The sequence below is a fragment of the Phaethon lepturus genome, unplaced genomic scaffold (assembly GCF_000687285.1).
Source record: "Phaethon lepturus isolate BGI_N335 unplaced genomic scaffold, ASM68728v1 scaffold11508, whole genome shotgun sequence".
NCBI lineage: Eukaryota > Metazoa > Chordata > Aves > Phaethontiformes > Phaethontidae > Phaethon > Phaethon lepturus.
The window spans coordinates 1,710-21,207 of record NW_010555536.1 but is presented as its reverse complement, the minus strand read 5'-3'; the positions used below and the strand labels follow the sequence as shown (position 1 = coordinate 21,207).

The 19,498-nt window shown below is 37.7% G+C and overlaps 1 protein-coding gene across 1 annotated transcript in view; it reads right to left on the bottom strand.

Moving 5' to 3' along the window:
* Positions 1–18,590, bottom strand: part of CUL2 (cullin 2) — a gene marked incomplete at its 3' end in the record, with an annotated part of 43,728 nt that extends 25,138 nt beyond the window's left edge. The window contains exons 1-4 of the mRNA XM_010292190.1: positions 18,449–18,590; positions 11,571–11,673; positions 9,758–9,852; positions 4,587–4,692 (exon numbers count right to left, since the gene is read on the bottom strand). Of these exons, the coding sequence (XP_010290492.1) occupies positions 4,587–4,692; positions 9,758–9,852; positions 11,571–11,673; positions 18,449–18,567 (423 nt within the window). The remainder of the gene's footprint in view (positions 1–4,586; positions 4,693–9,757; positions 9,853–11,570; positions 11,674–18,448) is intronic.
* Between the last annotated feature and the right edge of the window lie 908 nt (positions 18,591–19,498).

Sequence of the window (19,498 nt, the reverse complement as noted above, 5' to 3'; positions counted from 1 at the left end):
AAAAACACAGCTGCAATTGTTCAAAGGAGCTTTTATACGTAATTCAAAATCAGATTTAAAGCCCAAAGGGGATAATGTGATCCCTTATATGGAGGGAATATCCACACACATTTGAGACCTCTAAAAGCAGCTGCCAGTGAGTAGTAAATCAGGAAAAAATGAAATGCCCAAAATCAGTGAGGACAGAGGGATTATTGCTGCCAAGAAAGCTCTGACACAACTAGCAGGTCCTCAGCTATAAAAATCAAAATATTGATCAGGTATGTCTTAACTGAAAGTAGGCATCTAGCTATCAACTAGGTATGTGATCTGATCAACTTTGTGAAATAGATCTTCCTTTTAAAGAGCAGACAAATGAACTTGCTCTTTCTGTCAAAGCTATCCAGCTACCCATGCTGTAACATGGGGTACAGAAGTCCGGGAGGTAAAGCTGATCCAACTGCATCATAAGCAGGTTCAAAGAAGAGGTAAAAATTTGCTTATAATTCAAAAGCCAGATAACATTTTGAAATCAAAGTTGCCTTAGAAGTGATTTTCACTGTCTTGCCTTATGAAGAGTAGTAGTCAAACAGTTAGAGGAAAACAGTTTACTTAAGACATCAGAAATTCATCCAGCAGAGAATGCTGAAAGAAGCTAGTTTGGGGTGGAGGCGGGGAGGACTGACATGTTTTGTGACTATGAGGTGAAAGGGATGACCTCAGGTAACTCTGTTATGCAACGTGGTCTCTGAAATGCAGACTCTAATATGGTCCCTCTCACATGCGATCTACCAATCTGAAACAGCTTCAGGCTGCCTGTTGGAATTTTCTTGTCAAGTGAACTACAGACAGGTCAACCCAGCAACTGATATATTAGTTCAAGAGACTTTTTTTCTCCTTGAAGAGCAGGACTGATCTTACTTTTCATCTAGACTGACAATACAGAATATGGCAGTTCCTTCTATTTTCCAGAATCTGTTGCCCCACAATGGGGAAAAAACCAGTAGGCACATCTTAACTACCTTCTGTCTCAGGGGTCCCCTAGAGTCACTGAAAACTCAGAAGTCTGAAATCGGTGATTGGAACTCAACTCAGAAAAGTAGTATCCTTTACCATGCATTCATAACATATGGACACCAAAAAAAAAAAAAAAAAAAATCTCTTGCAAGCACTGGCAGACTACTTTGATCAACTGATCTCATCCTGTATTTTTCCTAGTACAACAATTACTGAATGTCTGGAATTCTTATCGGGATGATAAACTGTTTGAAGCCATGCCCATACACATAACATATGCACCTCCAGTCTCTTGTATGTACCTACTGTTACACACCCCAGAAGAACTAAGCAAGCACGTACTCGTTTAAGACTATTGAAAGCCTCCCAAAGTTTCATTAGCAGACAGGAATGACGCTGAGACAGAAACTTCAGTACACAGAGTACTGTTCTGCTTCTACAAATTCTAAATACTGGGCATTGTTTCTGTAACTTCATGCTGAGACCGAAGAGAACTATATATAAAAATAAATGTATTTGCTCTTAGGTAGATAAAGGACAGCTCATCTCAGTCATCCAGAAGGGACAAATGGTAATTCCTTCCATTCTAAAGTGATGAACAACTGAGATGAAGACTTTTGTGAAAGCCACTAGTGCAATCCAAAGAATAAATGACAGAATCCTAGACAGGAACCATAAAGAGAAAATAGTTTCAAACCAAAGGCTTCGATAAATTCATTGAACACCTTGCAGGTCAAAAAATGTGAACTAATTTCATTTCTGCAGCAATGAATTTGCCAAAAACAGTGCTACAATTTAATGCACTTAAAACTACTTGAGTGTAGGACTCAAGCCTCCATTCCTTTTGAGGGCAAAAGAGTAACTGCCATAAACATAATCCTACACCAGTAATGAACAGAGATTAACTTTACTGCCTCCAGATCCAAAATTTACCTCCCGCTACTACAGACCACAAACGCATTATTTGGTAAGAAGAAATGGAAGGAGGCTTGGGGATTGAGATAATGAAACACTCATTAGTAGAATTCCAGACATCATCATCCAGAACATCTTTGCCAAAAAACAAAGGTTGCCAGCTACAGTTCAAGAAACTTGACCCTCCCCATGACCTGCTAGGGATGCAACATCCTACGAACAATTGCTGGGAAGATTGAAGAAAAGCGTGCGTCATTGTCCTGCCACTCCATCTACGATTCTATAAACACAAGGAAAACTTAATACTCAAAAAAAGCTGAATTGTCAGGTATCCTGTTTGTTTTCCTCTGGTAAATACATCCTAGGGCAGAAAGCTATGGACAAAAGTTGCCACTACCACCCTTTGGGTGACACCTCAGAACGGAGCAGCACACTGGAATAGGGGGAGAACTCATTAATACATCAGCATCACCCAGCCCCAGGAAAAAGCCCAGAACTATTCCCAGTCCCTAAAGCAGCTAAATTAACAGTCATTCGCACAGAGCTAAGGACTACTGCTGACACTCATGGGAACAGTGTTCCTCAGTCTGAGGAAATAAGGAATAACATTTACGCCATTTTGAAGACACCACAAACAGTGCAGCAATATGCACTTCCAAACTCTGATAAGCCTTTAAAGATGCCACTGATTAGCAAGCCTTGCAGATAGCACAGCACAAGAGAAGAATTTCCTTTCTTGAATTGCCTTGACTTAAAGTATCTTGTGTTTCTGGTGCTTTTTTCAGCCCACCACCAACCTGTCAGAGAATCAGCAATTTCAATTGGCAGTGCTGTCTTCATGAGCCAGATCAGAAGCACAGAAGACGCTTCTTCCTGCATCACAATCTCTCCTTACTCCTAACTAAAGGCAGCACAGATCTCCTACTTAAAACAATTAAATCCAAGAGCTAGAGCAGTAACAACTAATAGGTCAAGTTCTGATATTAAGGAAAAACAAAAAGTGTTTTCTCTAGCTTTCCAAACCAAAAGAGAAGAAGAACTTTTTGCTTCCCTTTTAGAGAAAAAGGCAAATGTAAAAAGGAAATGAAAAAACCACAGGCCATGACAGTTGATGACAGAATAAAATTAATTCTCCAGCCAGCAGTATGTATACATACAGACACAATGCAAACAGAAGTGTGGCCAGCTGGTCGAAGGAGGGGATTTTGCCCCTCTACTCCGCTCTGGGGAGACACCACCTGGAGTCCTGTGTCCAGCTCTGGAGCCCTCGGCACAGGAAAGACATGGACCTGTTGCAGCGGCTCCAGAAAAGGGCCACCAAAATGATCAGAGGGATGGAACACCTCTCCTATGGGGACAGGCTGAGAGAGTTGGGATTGTTCAGCCTGGAGAAGAAAAGGTTCCGGGGAGTCCTTCTTGCAGCCTTCCAGTACTTAAAGGGGGCTTATAAGAAAGACGGAGACAGACTTTTTAGCAGGGCCTGTTGCGATAGGACAAGGGGTAATGGTTTTAAATGAAATTAAAAGAGGGTAGATTCAGACTAGATCCAAGGAAGAAATTTTTTAGGATGAGGGTGGTGAAACCCTGGCACAGGTTGCCCAGAGAGGTGGTAGATGCCCCATCTCTGGAAACATTCCAGGTCAGGTTGGACGGAGCTCTGAGCAACCTGATCTAGTTGAAGATGTCCCTGCTCATTGCAGGGAGCTTGGACTAGATGGCCTTTAAAGGTCCCTTCCAACCCAAACTATTCTATGATTCTACAGACAAACATTCAAATGAAAAGTTTCTATACAGTTGTAATCAGGATTGTGTTTTTGTTCTGATTCAGACTGAAAAGTTGTTTTCAAAATCTTCTTACAGACACACTAAAACACTTTGTTTTGAAAAATTTCTAAGAATTTTTTTAACTGTAAAACTGTCTTTCACTTTCTTATATTTCATATAGTAGGTATGAAGTGACAGAAACAATGTACACTTCCCTTCTCCATAGCTGAAGCACACAGAGTGGTATCTCAGAGCATAGTCCTACTGCTGACCATTTTTTCATTTTATAGGTATTTAAAAATGAGTCACAGCCTTTCCAATTTACATTAGTAACTGTGTTAACACCCTTCTGTTTGCCCCAAATTACTTAAAAAAAAGACAAGACCTTCCTACATGATACTTTTGTGTACAGAATGTTAACTTTTTTCCAAAATCTGAGTTGCTATGAAAGAAGCTTGCATCAGAAAATAAGATCAGGAAAAAAGTATCGTAGAAGACTAATCTCAAAAAAAAAAAAAAAGGTGTTACACTTTCTGGCATCAATAAATAGAAGCCTGAAAGTAGTATTTCAAGGGTTCAAAAAACAAAATACTACTCCTTCAAAATATTTCTAGATAGTAGTGTCACTTAATAAACTAAAGTTTTTTTTGCAAAGTGGTATCTACTATCATGTTTTAAACTGAAGTTCTCCAATAGTTTTCATATTTACTTATTTTTTTCCCTAGGTGACCGTATTTTTCTACATCAAAACTTCAATCTCATTTTACAAAGGGTTCACTGCTTACATCTTCTACTGTATTTAACTATTCAGATCCTGTGACACAGAAAAGTCAAAATTTAAAAGGACAAAGCTGAACTTGTAGTGCTTCTGAATATAGTTTATATCCACTCCCCCTTTCAGAGATACCTACCTCTCCTATTTCCATCAATGGTTCATTCATATCCACTCCTCCATAACCATACTGAAGATCAGCTTCAGTCAATTTGTTCTTCTTAATAAACTGTGTGTTGAGGTACCTATAGAAATAAAGATATTCTAATCAAAACATGCAAAAGTTAAGCTATTCTTTTTAAATAAATCTGGAATTCTGGAATGTCTTCTACATGACAAGAGATATCCTCTTTCAACCAATGCCATTGCTACCCGTAGGAAATTCTTCAAATACAAATTACTTCAATTTAAAAGATCTCACATCATATTAAAACAGTACAGTGTTATTAATTAAACAGTAGCCTGATATATCACTGCCAGCACTTTCTTGGTGTGCAATATACTCGTGTAAGAATCCAACTTTTCAACATACGCTGCCATATTACTTCTATGCAAAATAACTGCTAAATTCTGAGCAGTTGACTAGTATTACAGTGATAATTTATTTATTTTTAATTAAAATATGTTCCCGAGTATCAGATATTTTTAAGTAAAATGTATTTTCTTCTATGTGTACTGTTTCTTGTTTTGCATTTCTCTCACACTAAAACACAAAGATAGTGTCAATTTTTACAGGGCCAATTTTTGTCAGTTATGGTAAGGCCACGGTAACAAGCAAACATCTGTATTAAAATTTTTACAGATAAAAGAATAATTTGCAGAAATTATTTTAATTAACAGTTATAAAGAAGAAATGTTATAAACACTTTTTCCTATTTTAGTATTTATTACTGTAGGCATAGCTTTTATAAAGAACAGAAGATGGTTTCTGTGCAAGACCTGATAAAATGTCCCTCAATTCTCAGTATTCCCTTAAAAGAAACGCAAAAACATTTTTAAGCTGAACCATTGCCCTTCTCTTTCAGAGATAACTGGGAAAAAATTTCTAGCATCTTTCATAACCATGCTTATAATAATTGTTATGTGCTTACATGAGGTAATTGAAAATTTTTTTTTTTTAAATTCCAATCCAACCAGCAGTTTTGAGGCACCCAGTTTCAGATACTGAAGTGCTTTAAGAGATTCATGCTTCAGAGGCTGCACTGGACTAGTGATCTCTGAACACTTTGGGCAGGAAGGCAAACGACAAGCAAAGGAGAAAAGGAAAAACACACTATGGAAACGTGTGAACTTGAAAGAATTTAGGACACCACAGAGTCCAAAGAAGGAAGACTTGTGATAGTGCAGTGGTGACAAACTGGAACACAGTGGCCTAACCTACTTCCAGGCTACAGAGTCAGAGTACTGCAAATTGCTCTACTACCATCAATAACCATCATAAATTATAAGTGCAGATCAGTGTAGAAGGCTACAGGCCCTCCATTTCATCTAAGACTTGTGTGGACATCCAGAAGAGTTGGAACACAAGCCTTAAGCAGGCATGCTCCTTGATGTGAACCAAGGCAGCAGCTGCCATTCTGCTTTTTCCTGTTAAGCTTGCTAAAAAGGAAAGCCTTATGCTCTCCTCATTCACACCCTCTCTCTTCCATCAGTATATGCCTTCTCAACAAATCCAGATCAGGCAACTGATCCATCTTCAAACTAAGGTAGCCACAAGTAAATAAACAAGTTTAACCTAGATCAGGTACCCCTGCAAAGACCCACCTGAAGCAAGCAAAAACCAGGTGGCAAAAAGCGGGCAGGCAGAACCCCCTGGGGCAACAGTTTCACCACGCTCTGCCTCAAAACCAAAGCCAAATTTGCCCCCATTTCCTCTCCCCTTCCCCTACTTCTACCATCAACTTCCAGAACCAAGCACAAGCACAAGCAAATAACCGCAAAAGATGTGCAAACAGTATAATCTCAAATCAACTTCTCCACTGAAGTCATAAACCATTTTTCACCTTGACTAACTACTTCAAATAGTTCATCTGTATTTCTTACCTTTAGAAGACAATCCATAAGGTTCATCTGTAATTCACTCTGGAGACAAGTATTGGGCATGAATTGGTAATACCAGAAATTACCCACAGACTCTTGCTACTATTGAGATAAAACTTTCAGGTGAAAATTTTAAATAACTGATCACACACCCTCAAGCCCAATTACTCAAGAGTGCACCTGTGCAGGTTTATGCCATTTTCCTCATCAGACACAATGAGGAGATTCAGGTTTGTTTTCTTTCATGGCATTAGCAAAGCAACATACCTTTTGGTACCCAAACCTCAAAACACACCTACCAAGCTTCCACTCCACAAAGAGGTTAAAAAGTTTGCAATTTAGAAGAGTGTTACAAGATTAATTCAAAACAAATACCTACTTTACAGTGGAATACTGAAAGACAGTGTTCCATCTAAATTAACAATATCAGGAAAATGTCTGCTACATGAATATTTTTGTGGGCCTTTTTTTCAGATATAAACAACTTGGTAATTCCACAAAATAAAAGGAGAAGTTCTCTTACAAGGAATTTAGAAAAAAAAAAAAATTTAGCAAAAAATAATTTAAGAATTAGAAGGGTATCTAATTATTGGGACAAGTTACCTGGTAACTTTTATGTATTTGGTACTTTTAAGATCAACCAAGGACAATACTCTAACCACAGATTACTATTCTAAACACATTCCCAAAGCAATGTTTCCACATCTCAATAGCCCACAGTGTCCTTGGGGGGACAGACTTTGCAAAGCCTTGTCAGAAGGATTAGATGTATATTTTTTTTCTTTCAATGTTTTATTTGGTTTTAGTAGTTTGAATTATGTACTTCTGGATAAGAAACAAATATTAGTGTTGGCAAAACAGACATTGTGAAATTCAGCTTGAATGTAACAAACCTAAGAGCATACCTGCCTCAAGCCAGCTCCCGGTTATTTTCTTATGTTCTCCATGATAAACCCAAAAGAATTTACTTCCTTTAAGTCTTTGTCCATCCATGATATGACACCACAAAACAACACATGTGATCATGTATGTTTCTAGAAGTACCATACTTTTTTTAAGCAAAAAAGGGTAGGTGCCTTTTATTCAGATTTTTTCCTCCTCTGAAAGTTCTCCAAAGATAAAGAAGAAAATTTTAAGTATACGCTTTCTCCCCTGTGCCGCTCCACCCACAGTCAGACTGCTATACTGCTCCCCAAAATGGCATGAGAGTAGCAGAACAGTATGCAGTTCTGCTAGAACTGTATAAACTTGACCAAGTGCTGAGGAAACTTCATTCAGAAATTTGCACCTGCTAACTATTTTCACTGGTCACTGCAAGTGCTCATGGCCAGAGAAATGGATAAAGATCCTATGTGGCAATATCATTCACTCTTCAGATGTATAGGAAGCACTTAAAAAACACTAAAAAAATGAATTAGCTAGGACTAATTATTACAGTTAGTTTTTAGAAGCATTAAGGTTGTTTTTCAAGATTTTCTTCAATGTACCACTTAATTAAATTGCTTTGCAAGCTACAGAATGCGTATGCAACCACATGACAAAGGCACAAATGAGTAAATTACTGTATAATAGGAATTCGCAATTGTATTAATGGTTTCAGTAATTTCCATGTGCATTCAAATGGTCAGTGGCCATATCCAGGGACCAGTTATGAACAGCGTTCCTCATGGGTGGCTACTAAGGTAGCAGTTTGCCTTGCAGAGCCAACAGTGAACCAACCACCTCCTCCGCTGCATTAGGCAGAGCGTATCAGCGAGTCAAGAGAGGTGACTGTTCCCTCAGCACTCGTGAAGACATACTTGGAATATTACAACCAGTTTTGAGCACCCAAATACAACAAATCTGGACAAATGGAAGAGCACAGAGAAAGCTCACTGAAATAGCTAGGGTGCACATCATGAGACATACATAAGATGAAGATAAACTCTTCTCAGAGGAGCACAGACAAGAAGCAATGGACACAAGCTGCAGCATGACAAATTCAAAACAGACATACAGGACAATTTTTTAGAATGAGAGTAATCATGCACTAACATAGGCTGCTCACAAAGGCAGCAAAATCTCTGACCTCAAAGGAGCTCAGAATTTGACTCAACAAAACCTTATTTAGGACCAGAAGCACTCAAGCGCTCAGAAAAACTGTTACACAAAGCAGAATCAGTGAGATTCATACACATTAAACAGGTTTTTTTTCTTCCCCCTCTATCAACTCTCCAGTTAAGTCAGTGACACATTATGGAACTAAAGTTTGCAAGCCCAGGATGCACTCCATCATGTTTGTTCCCAGTCTGCTAGCAGTAATTTAGTAGATTCTACAAGATCACACATACATCTTCTAACATAATAGTAAAGGTCTTGAAATCCTTTGTCAATCCTCACATCATACCATCAACGAAGTACAATATTAACCGTGCCTCATAAGTTATATTGACCTGCAGGGTATCACATGCATAATGGACACTTCATTCAACCTATAGTCAGAGTGGAATTAAAATCCAAATCCTAGTAAATCCAAAGCCATCTCAATATAGTTAGAATTCTAGCAGCTCATGAATGGGTGAGCTTTATATGCTTAAGCTATCACTAGTAGCGATGAAACATACTTGCAATTCAGGAAACAGTAGAAGTACAAAAACATCAGGGGTTAGTTCCAGTTTTATTTGTAGACTTGGCTGAAATCCACTGAAAACGCTGTAAAACCAATTGCCTGTACGCAGGCTATTAGTTTCTGAAGTTTTCAGAAAAGAAACAAGGACAAATTTTCACTCCTTCTCCAGTCCCTGCAGTTCAAACATTCACATGAAAGAGAGAACCCAAAGAGCATATAGCCTTCATTGAGAAGTTCTAGAAGGGAGAGCTGTGTTTTTGCCAGGTGCATGGCTAAACTTTGAAACAAACCATGCTGGTTCAACTGGACATGTCAGTACAATGTCTTCCTTGCAGAAGGACACCTAGGATTATGAGCTACTTCACTGTAGGGTTGATTAGCACCAACATATTTGGCACTGCAACATCAGAAACAACAGAGATAGAATATATTAGTAATGAATAATAGGAATAATCTTCAATAATGACTTCAGTGGTAAGGGGCAGTGCACAAAAAACATGTTGGAGCATTATTCCTTTTTTCTCATGTTCTGCTACTACATTCTCTCCAAAACTGACCTGGGGCATATTCAGCTATTGCTCTCTTTAAGCAACATTCTTAGACTTTAGCTGCAGTTCATTGTAATAATTTCAAAAGTTTAACAACTCATTTGCGAATCTTACCTGTATAAGCAGTCCATATAGTCTGCCCCTTTGCTATACTCTTCCCAGTATCTGTGATACATAACCAGTACTTGTTCTTCAGCTTCCAGAACTCTCTGTAAAGACAGACACACACACGCCACTAAAATTAGTATGAACATAGCATACATACGTAGAAAGTTATAACACAATTATCATTTCGGAATAACAATCACAGATTCAAAATTAAGACCACACCTAAGCTTTAACCAGTCTAAAAAAAAAAAAAAAACTAAAGAAACCAACAACAATGTTGCAATGACCAGAAAACTAACAAATATTCGTACTACAAAGTTTGGTAGGCCAGCTACACCACCTGAAGTTGTTTTATTTTGCATTTAAGAAGAACAACCTTTACAATGTATTATTTTCTATTTGTCTTTACAGAAGTACTTCCTTGAATAAGCATGGTTCATATTGTCATATCATACTGGTGGGATAACTAGCATAACTATTCCCTCAGTGAGACAGATCAGTTTTAAATTCATGCAGCCATGTGCACACTGGAAGAGTTGCCTAACTATAACCCCTTAAAATGCCTTACTGGTTAGACAAGTCCTTGTACTTACCAAGAATCCTGGAATAAAACAAGTTTAACAAAGCGCAGATGTGTGCAAACGTAAACACATCCTAAGTTCCATAAATATAGGCCCAAATCTTCTGGAGTTTAAGCAAAACATCATCTAAGTTGCTGATGTACTGAACTTCTCCAAATATATTCACACATCAAAGGAATAAATCATACTAATTTGTTTAAATTGTTGAACTTGTGAAGGAGGGTGAGATCCTAGGAATTAAACTATAATTCTTTCTAGAGTATGTAATTTTAAACTCCATCTCATGCAGCAAAGAACCCTATGCAAAAATAATGTAAAAGAGGAAAGCTACTAGACAAAACATAATTGAGAGTGCTTTCCTCTGCAGTATGAATTTTGACAAGGTTTTCCAACATTATTTCAAAGACAAACGGTGGCTAGCCAATTTAAAAAATGGATGTATAGTTTCCACTACTTCCCATAGCTTCTACTGTGCTGGCACCTGCCTGAGTGTCCTAAGTGAGATCATTCAGCTCACTAAATAAATGAAGAACTTTTTTTGGCCAAGCTGTCTGCCAGTTTAGTGAACTTATTTAGTCCACCAAAGCGGTAGGGGTATCCCCTCTGCAATCAGTAAAATTACCCATTAAGACACCCAGCCTATCTTGTCAGATACACAGGTACCTAAGCTCAAAAAATAGCATCAAGCTATTTAGCAGTACTATCTGGAACTTGCAATTCTTCATTCCCAATACAGACAACAAAGACAGGCAAAAATCTTATTTACATCTGCTTTTCTTTTTACTGAAATACAAAGGGACACTGTTCATCCATCCTACATATTCAACATGATGAATCATGATTCTGTTGAAATTACGTGCCTTCACTGATGAGACAGAAGTTAATTCACAGCTATATAGGTATACAAGTATTGTTATTTGACATAATAAATAATTTGCCATTACTTCCTCCTCTCTCAAGCGTTTTTTTTATTTTATTTCCCATGTATTTCAGAAGTTTTCTTTAGTAGAGTATATACAATCAGTTTCCAAGACACTAGAGTAGACACTTTTATATGTGTTGCATATATATATATACACACACACACAGAATATATATTCTGTCTCCGGAACTGTCATCTGTGATTCAGTCTCATAAAATCTGCATACCTTCATACATACAAAACAAACAAAACCCCTCCCTGAAGTCAAAAAAGGACACACAATACCTACATGTACATCAGTAACTGTATAGGTTACCTTGTGCAAATGGCGTACGTGATTTTCCAAAAAAATTTTAGTCTCAGTATAAAGTCTCTCTCCAAGAGGTTCAGGATAGGCCACACACAAAGCATAAATGTCTCTGCACTCAGAGTCAAGGTTTGCATCTGCTTAAAGTGTGTAAACTTATCAACAAAATTTAAGATTTACAGAACCTTTTTCTCCCCCTCACACACACATTTTAGATCTTTTTTTACAGTTGAGCACAAGATAAAATGGATTGTTTTCAGAAATCAGTGTAAGTCCTAATTTGTGAAGAATTTAAGTTTTCAGTGTCAATAATAAATTCTAAGTAGTGGTAGCTGAGGCAATGTTAGAGCTAAGATCCTGGAACTTCTGGTAGCCCTGCATTGACATGGCTTCTACCACTTATTTGCCATCTATGAATAACATATTATTATCTCACAGTAAAATTTCATCCAAAATTCTTCCTCTTTATCTGCAGCCAAAGTGAAATCAAGAAGAATGGTTAAGAATGTGATTAGCCAAGTATGGAGCACAGCAAACATGTAGTTAAGCCAAGTTCAAAGCTCCCCCCCTCCAAATACAAAACAAGTTACTGCCCTTGCATATTCCCCCCAACTCCACAAAACAATTTTGTGGGACACTGGAAATTAAGTCATAACAATGGTGATGTGAATGCAAAAACTTTGTTTTATTTTTAACCAATATTACCATTTCAGTACTCCTGTTTAGATCACAGCCACACAAAGCAGTTACTGCTCACTTAAATGGGGAGCAGCAAACAGTTAAACCCCTTCAGATGGTTTTGTCCCTGAAGCATCTTGCAGAGCTACACCTTTGGTCTGTAAGGTTTATATCCAGTTTAAAAAAAGTCACTTGATACTTTGTCAGGAAAAGAATTTATGATTCAGAACTTTGCTTTAAGGAAAGTCAAGCAAGGATTAAGTCAAGCTTCAGATGAACAACTGTGGGAAATAAATTAGTTCTGCAAAAATCATTTAAAAACATCATGCTTATCCACTAAGTCTAGGCATTTTATAAAGCCAGCCATACTAGAAATAATGATTTAGTATAGATTACTTTTTAAGGTATGCTCTTCAATTAAGAGAAGACTAAATATCAGCTTGCCTCTAGTCTACCTTAAAAAAAGCACATGCCTGTGTAAAAGGAGGTAGAAGATATAAGGACAGTTGACAAGTCACCTGCTTAGCCTACAGAACAGCCTCAAGCTTTCATCACACAATTATTCCCAAAAGCACGTTTCATTTTTATACAGAAGTACTACTCAAAACAGAGAAGATACCGATGTAGGACAACTAAATGGAAAAAGCCTTTATTTGGCAACTGGAATCTTGGAGAGCCTAACTGGAGTCTAATCTCAAGGACAGTTATTTCATCCATAGAGATCATCTTTATCAGATATCTCCTCAGAATGGCAAGAAACATTAAATCGAAACCCCAACAAACAAATCAAATTTTGTCAGTCTAAGGATGATCTGTAGTCGAATGCATCCTCAATATCATTCAGATAGCCAGCCTCTTCACTAGGCCAGTAAGATATTTCCTAGAAAGTAAATTCCAGAATTAGAAATCTTTGTAAGCTACTCACAAACAAAGAGGACACTACTTTTCTCTTTAGATCCACAACTACACTATGTGAATCACCAAAACTGTTACGGATCTCTGCTACAACTACTTACTTGGAAGTTAGAGGAAACGACGAGGCTTCAGCACAACAGCACAAGAAAATAATAATGGCAGATTATCTGATGAAAGCAGAAAACAAGTATATCTGAACTTATATAGCCTCTGTGCCCTAGGCTTCAGTTAGGAGTCCAGATGACCTCACTGTTTGTTATGGTTTCAGCTGGGATAGAGCTGGTTTTCTTCATAGAAGCTATATGAGGCTATGTTTTGGATTTGGGATTAAAATAATGTTGATATGTACTGACGTTTTCAGTTGCTGCTGAGCTGTCAAGGACTGTTCAGCTTCCTGTCAGCGAGAAGGCTGGGTGTGCATGGGAAGCTGGGATGGGACACAGCCGGGAACAGCTGATCCAGGCTGGCCAGAGGGATATTCCATACCATACGACGATGTCATGCTCAGTACATAAAGCTGGGCGAAGAAGAAGAAAGCAGGGAATGTACAGAGTGATGGTGTTTGTCTTCCCAAGTAACGGTTACGCGTGATGGAGCCCGGCTTTCCTGGAGATGGTTGAACACCTGCCTGCCCATGGGAAGTGGTGAACAAATTCCCTGTTCTGTTTTGCTTGCGTGCACGGCTTTTGCTTTAGCTACTTAACTGTCTTTGTCTCAATCCACGAGTTTTCTCACTTTTTCTTTTCTGATTCTCTCCCCCAACCCACCATGGGGGAGCAAGCAAGAGGCTGTGTGGGGCTTAGTTGCCAGCTGGGGCTAAACCATGAGACTGTTCTAAGCAAGTTTCTCAGTTGTAATAAACCTGTGTAAGAACAAAAATAGTATCGACATTCTTTCATGAAAATGCACATCTTCCAAACGTGCCTTTCCTTATTCTAAAGGAGAGTCAAATTTTCTTGCAAATGAACAAAGCTGAATCTAGTCTTCTTCCTTGAAGACTCAGTTTGCATACTTGCTGAAATTAAACAGCTTAATCACGGAGGCACTTCCACAGGCACCTCACACTTTTCCCTGTATCAACTACATGATAAAAATCAACATCAGATTCTACTAGCAAGTAGAATAGGATACTAAGTTTCTCTGGATTTCTACAAAAAAGAGCTACCATGAGTCTCGAAAACATATTACAGAGTAGCTTTGCTACAGAAAGTTCACATTCTTCCTCAGTTTGTACTAGTTTATTCATAGAATCATTAAGGTTGGAAAAGACCTTTAAGAACATCAAGTCCAACCATCAACCCGACACCACCATGCCCACTAAAGAGTGTCCCGAAGTGCCACGTCTACAGGTTTTTTGAACACCTCCAGTGATGGTGACTCCACCACCTCCCTGGGCAGCCTGTTCCAATGTTTCCCCCTCCTTCAGTAAAGAAATTTTTCCTAATATCCAGTCTAACCCTCCCCTGGCACAACCTGAAGCCATTTCCTCTAGTCCTTTTGCTAGTTCATCTAACCATATCCTTCAGTCCAGAATCCAAATTTAAGTGTACTGTTCAAAATGTTGTGACTCTATTAACAAAAAATCTTTGAGGGGAGATGAATCATTAATCACCACTGGTATTTTACTCCACAGACTTAAAGTACATTTCTTCTGTGCTGCTGCCCCTTAGAAGATCAGGAAGAAGCCTTTGCTGTTCAATTATTTATCTTTAATGGTGAAAGCCATCTGTCCTTCCAGTTCAGCACACAGTTTTGCAGGGGTGAGAAAGCTCAAAGGAAGCTGAAGCCAAACCGCTGCTTAGGGGCCTTCATTCTATGTTGAGAACAAGAACATCAAAAGCCTCGTGCGAATAAACCTTGTGCGATTTAAGTACTCCAGTAGTTGGTATTTGAGGGGCATTACCCAGCAATGGGAAACTGAAGCAATTCCAAACTTACAAGAAAAAAAATTACCATCAACAAGAAAATACTGTTTCCAAGGCCATAAAAGCTCACAAATATTGTCCTCAGGGTTAAAAAAGCATCTAGTTAAGACCATATATTAGCAGAATGTTTTGCACAGATTTTCTCTAGAAGGCCAAAGTAGTGCTTTTGCAAAATTTCTGTGATTGCTGGTCTTCCTCTGCACCAGAATCAAAATTCATAGAGCACTTGAGGACTCACAGTCAGAAAGAATGATGATCATTTGAACTTTATTTACTCTTCCTGCTCTTTGGGTTGGTTCTTATGTTAAAGATATATGTTTCTAAGTTTCTGGTTCATTATAGGATCCTTGTAAAACAGGGGATTAGAGGAGAGAGAACAAACATGCAGAAAAATGGAAAAAAGCTGGTGGCCATGCTACCCACTTAAAATAATTCTGTTTGCAGTACAGCTACCTTCCTCTCTGGGTACTGTTCATCCTATTTACTTGGTTGGTGGAAAACCCAAGACAACAACAGGAACATCCTGGTGTTCTACCTGTTCAAAATAGTTCTACTGCTGAAAGGTAATTACCAAAGTACAGATGAACTACCATTCTCTAATCAAGCTTGATCAGCCTCTTAAATTTAAAAAGCACTCCCTAGCCTACTAAACAGTTAGAAGCAAAATCTTAGAAGTTATACAAAGCATTCATAATAACCAAAATATCGTAAACACTATCTCAAATAGAAGGACATAACTGTCACTCATTTACCAAACAATGGAACAACTCCAGAAACATTTCTTTCTGCAGAGAACCTGAAAGGAAATCTGAAGGTCAAAGGTGGCTCAAGATGACTCACAGTTTAAATAAAGTGACATATGGTCTTCCAAGTGATCTTTTCCAGTAGATTTTAACTCTTAGACAGTTGTGGTTCCCAGCTCATTGCCATTCTAGCATTTCAAGTTTGAGGTAAGCTATATTTAAAGATAAAATTACCATCAGAGTTACAAAGACAACATTATATTCAAGACAAACAAGTGCTGGGGAAGTAGCAAGGCAAAAATTAGTTCCAGACATGGAATATGCACAGTACAAGCCTCTCACCTCTAAAACACTATTAGTCTGCACACACCATTTGATCTCAGCTGTCTCAAGCAGCACAAGAGAAAGCAATCACTTCTTAGAATACACTGCTGCAGACTGAAATCATGATTCTTTGCTGTATCTTATCCTTTGTTTCCACATCATTGTTTCAACTATAGACTACAAAAATCAAGCAGTACTATAATCAATGAAGTAATCTGTATGAATTTCATTAAGATATAGTTCAAGTCATTTGTCACCTTTTTATTTTGCTTATTATACAGCAAGAAAAAGTTAAGATGACATTTCTTTTAAATTCCCTGTAGATGTTTGGAAACACATTACTCCAACTAAATTGAATTCAACAGAGAATAAAAAGCTGACAAAGAACAAGATGTATTTTTTAAATGCCACATCTTCCTAAAACATATAATTAATACTTTAGTTTCCTTTATATATTTAAAATGTGATAAAAGGCTTTCACATCAGCTCTATAGAACTACCAGTTTCACTAAGTTGTTGAATACTCAGTGAGCAGTTTGTGTTAAAACATACAGTTTGGTTAAAGGTAGCAGAAGTGGTAAACAACCAACATTTAAGCTGGAAAGTCACATAAGCTCCTCAGGCCATTCAGCCATAAAGAATAAGCCAAAAGGCTCTTGCCTGTGCCAAATTAGGCACTAATAGTGCCACCTTCCAAAGAACATAATTAGGAGCTGATAGTAAGTAAGGTCTTAAGAATTACATGCCAAATGATTCTTCCAAGACTGCTTCCTCTGTCTGCTATTCATAAGCATTCCCTTTCTGATGTTCGATCAACTGGAGTAAATCCCAAAAGAGGATCAAGAGCAGACTTGTGTATGAGGCCTCCACATAAGAAGTTCTAAGTGAAACAGTGTGACAAGAGGAATGAGTCCAGCATCTCATTCAATTATTATTTTAGATTTAAATCTATTTCAGGTGCCCTTGTTTAAATGTTTTGAGTTTTAAGCTACAGAAGTTAACCACTTATTGAAGAGTGAAACATGCAGTTCTTAAAAACTGCTTATAAAGAATGACTACAGCACAGTTTGTTAGCACATAAGTGCACAACTAACTAATTCAAAAAGTCTGCGAATTTTTGACTCATTTGAACTTGACTCCAAGACAAGGTGAAGAGTCATGCCCCCAGAAATTAATTACAAAGTTTTAAAATGAAAGAGCTCCTTAAAGATTATTGGAGCATAGAACAAGGCTCCCCAAGGACTATGAGCAACTAATTTTTTCTTTAATGTATTTCTATACATGCACACACTCAAAACAGAAGCACATGGGAAATTAATTCTGAGATGTGGTAACACATTCAGAAAGAGAGGAGACTTTAGAGTCTAGCTCCTGCACAAAGAATAAGCTTATGTTGTAAAAATCTATGTATAAGAATCTTCTGAAGAATTAACAAATCAATAAATAAGTCTAAACCATTCTTCCCCCTTGCTGCAGAACAGCTGCGAAGCCTCCTAAAATTCTCTACTTATTCACCACTCTGTAATGGCTAATGAATGCACAGACACAGGGCACAATATAACTGGTCAGAATAGTTACACTTCTTTTAAAGTTGTTCATTGAAACTGAAATCTTGTAAAACATTACAAGTCCATTTTACATGTAAAATGCAAACCTCTCACTATAGCAATATACGTACAGCTGTGACTTGAACAGCAAGACAATATGATCACAGCTAGAAAGAGTAATTATTTTTAAACATAGCTTAACTGTAGGGAATAGAAAGGCAGTAACGGTGGATGGAAAGGAAAAAGGCTTTTTTTTTTTTATAAACCCTTGCTATACAAATGTCTAATATGGTAGTCATCAATACACTTATAAATGCAAAGAGGGAAACATGTTTAAACAGAACCACCTCACCACCACCCCAGATTTAATCATGTGTGTTCTCTGTCTTAGGTGTTTCTCCTGCTACACACACACTTAAGCATACAAGAAAAGCTCATGATCAGAATAAGGGAAATTCAATGCATGTATTTGGTGAACAGCTATAGCACAAGCTAAGTATTAAAGCTACTAAAAGTGAGTAAAACTCAGACTGGCTTGCTTTTTATTTACCACGGTGATTTTCACATAGAATGCTTCCCAAATATGCAGGATTTCCCATCCCTTCCAACATACCCACTGACCCACAGGCTTAATAACAGATACAACCTTACAATGTGCTTCTGATCAAGGCCACTGAAATTGTTTTATAACACAGGCTTTCTCCATGCTAAACATCATACAAACACATTAAGTCAGATTTTCACTTAAAGGATACGAGAAGCGATCATTCCACGTTGCTCTTTCAACATAATCCAACATAACAACAGCTTTAATTGTTGTTAGAAGTTTGTTCCATGTTTCATCAAAGTCAACTACTCGTGGTTTCAAGGACATTGTGGGGCTTTAGTGTTGATCTGCAGAAGAATTAAACATGTCAGATAACATTGCACAATCATTTAAAAAAAATATATTTATTTTGAATTTTTCAATTTAAACTTTGTACATTCTTGCACCACCATGATATAGCAACATGAAGAACACCCACCCCTGCTTCTCCACCCTCCAAAATAAAGCTCACAAGCCCTTATTTTTAACGTTATGGAACATTAATGCTGCATGAATAACCTATAACACAACATCAATTTATCTAACAACATCATGCCTCATGAAGTTCATCACCTCACCAAGCTGCTCATTTAACAGCACCATATGAAGAAAACAACTGTCCGGTAAATTTTTATGCAAAGACTGTTTCAGCTGTATCTGACAGAATTTTGGTCAGGAACACACTGAACGTATTACCAGAGTATTTGAAATCACTACTGTCAGTTTGTAGTCTATGTTCACCTCAAGCTTTCATGAGACATTTCTGGTGTTATATTTAAAAAGCCACAAAACCCAAAAGCTTTGATCAGGATGACAAAAAGAAAAACACATCTAAACACAGAGTGTTATGCAGAGCTTGTGCAGCTTATTGCACTGTGCAGCAGGACAAATAGTGAATTCTTTCAAATAAGACACGGCTTGAAAATACAGAAGCTGTGTTAGTAATTTCATATAAAAAATACTTGAAGAGATTTACTGAAAGAAAAACATTAAATTACTGAACTAAAACTAGGAAAAAGGTAATTTAAAAAAAAGAGGTCCCGAGAGACTACTGTGAAGGCCTCCTCTTTGTTTCTATTTGCCTCTGTCCTATGCACCTAATCTAGAAAGGACCTGATGTGTGACATTCCATGCACAAAGCAAGTCTAGTTCCTGTTCAGAAACACAACATTGTAAGACTAAAATACGTGGAAAGAGTACTTGTATTTCCATTTTAAAT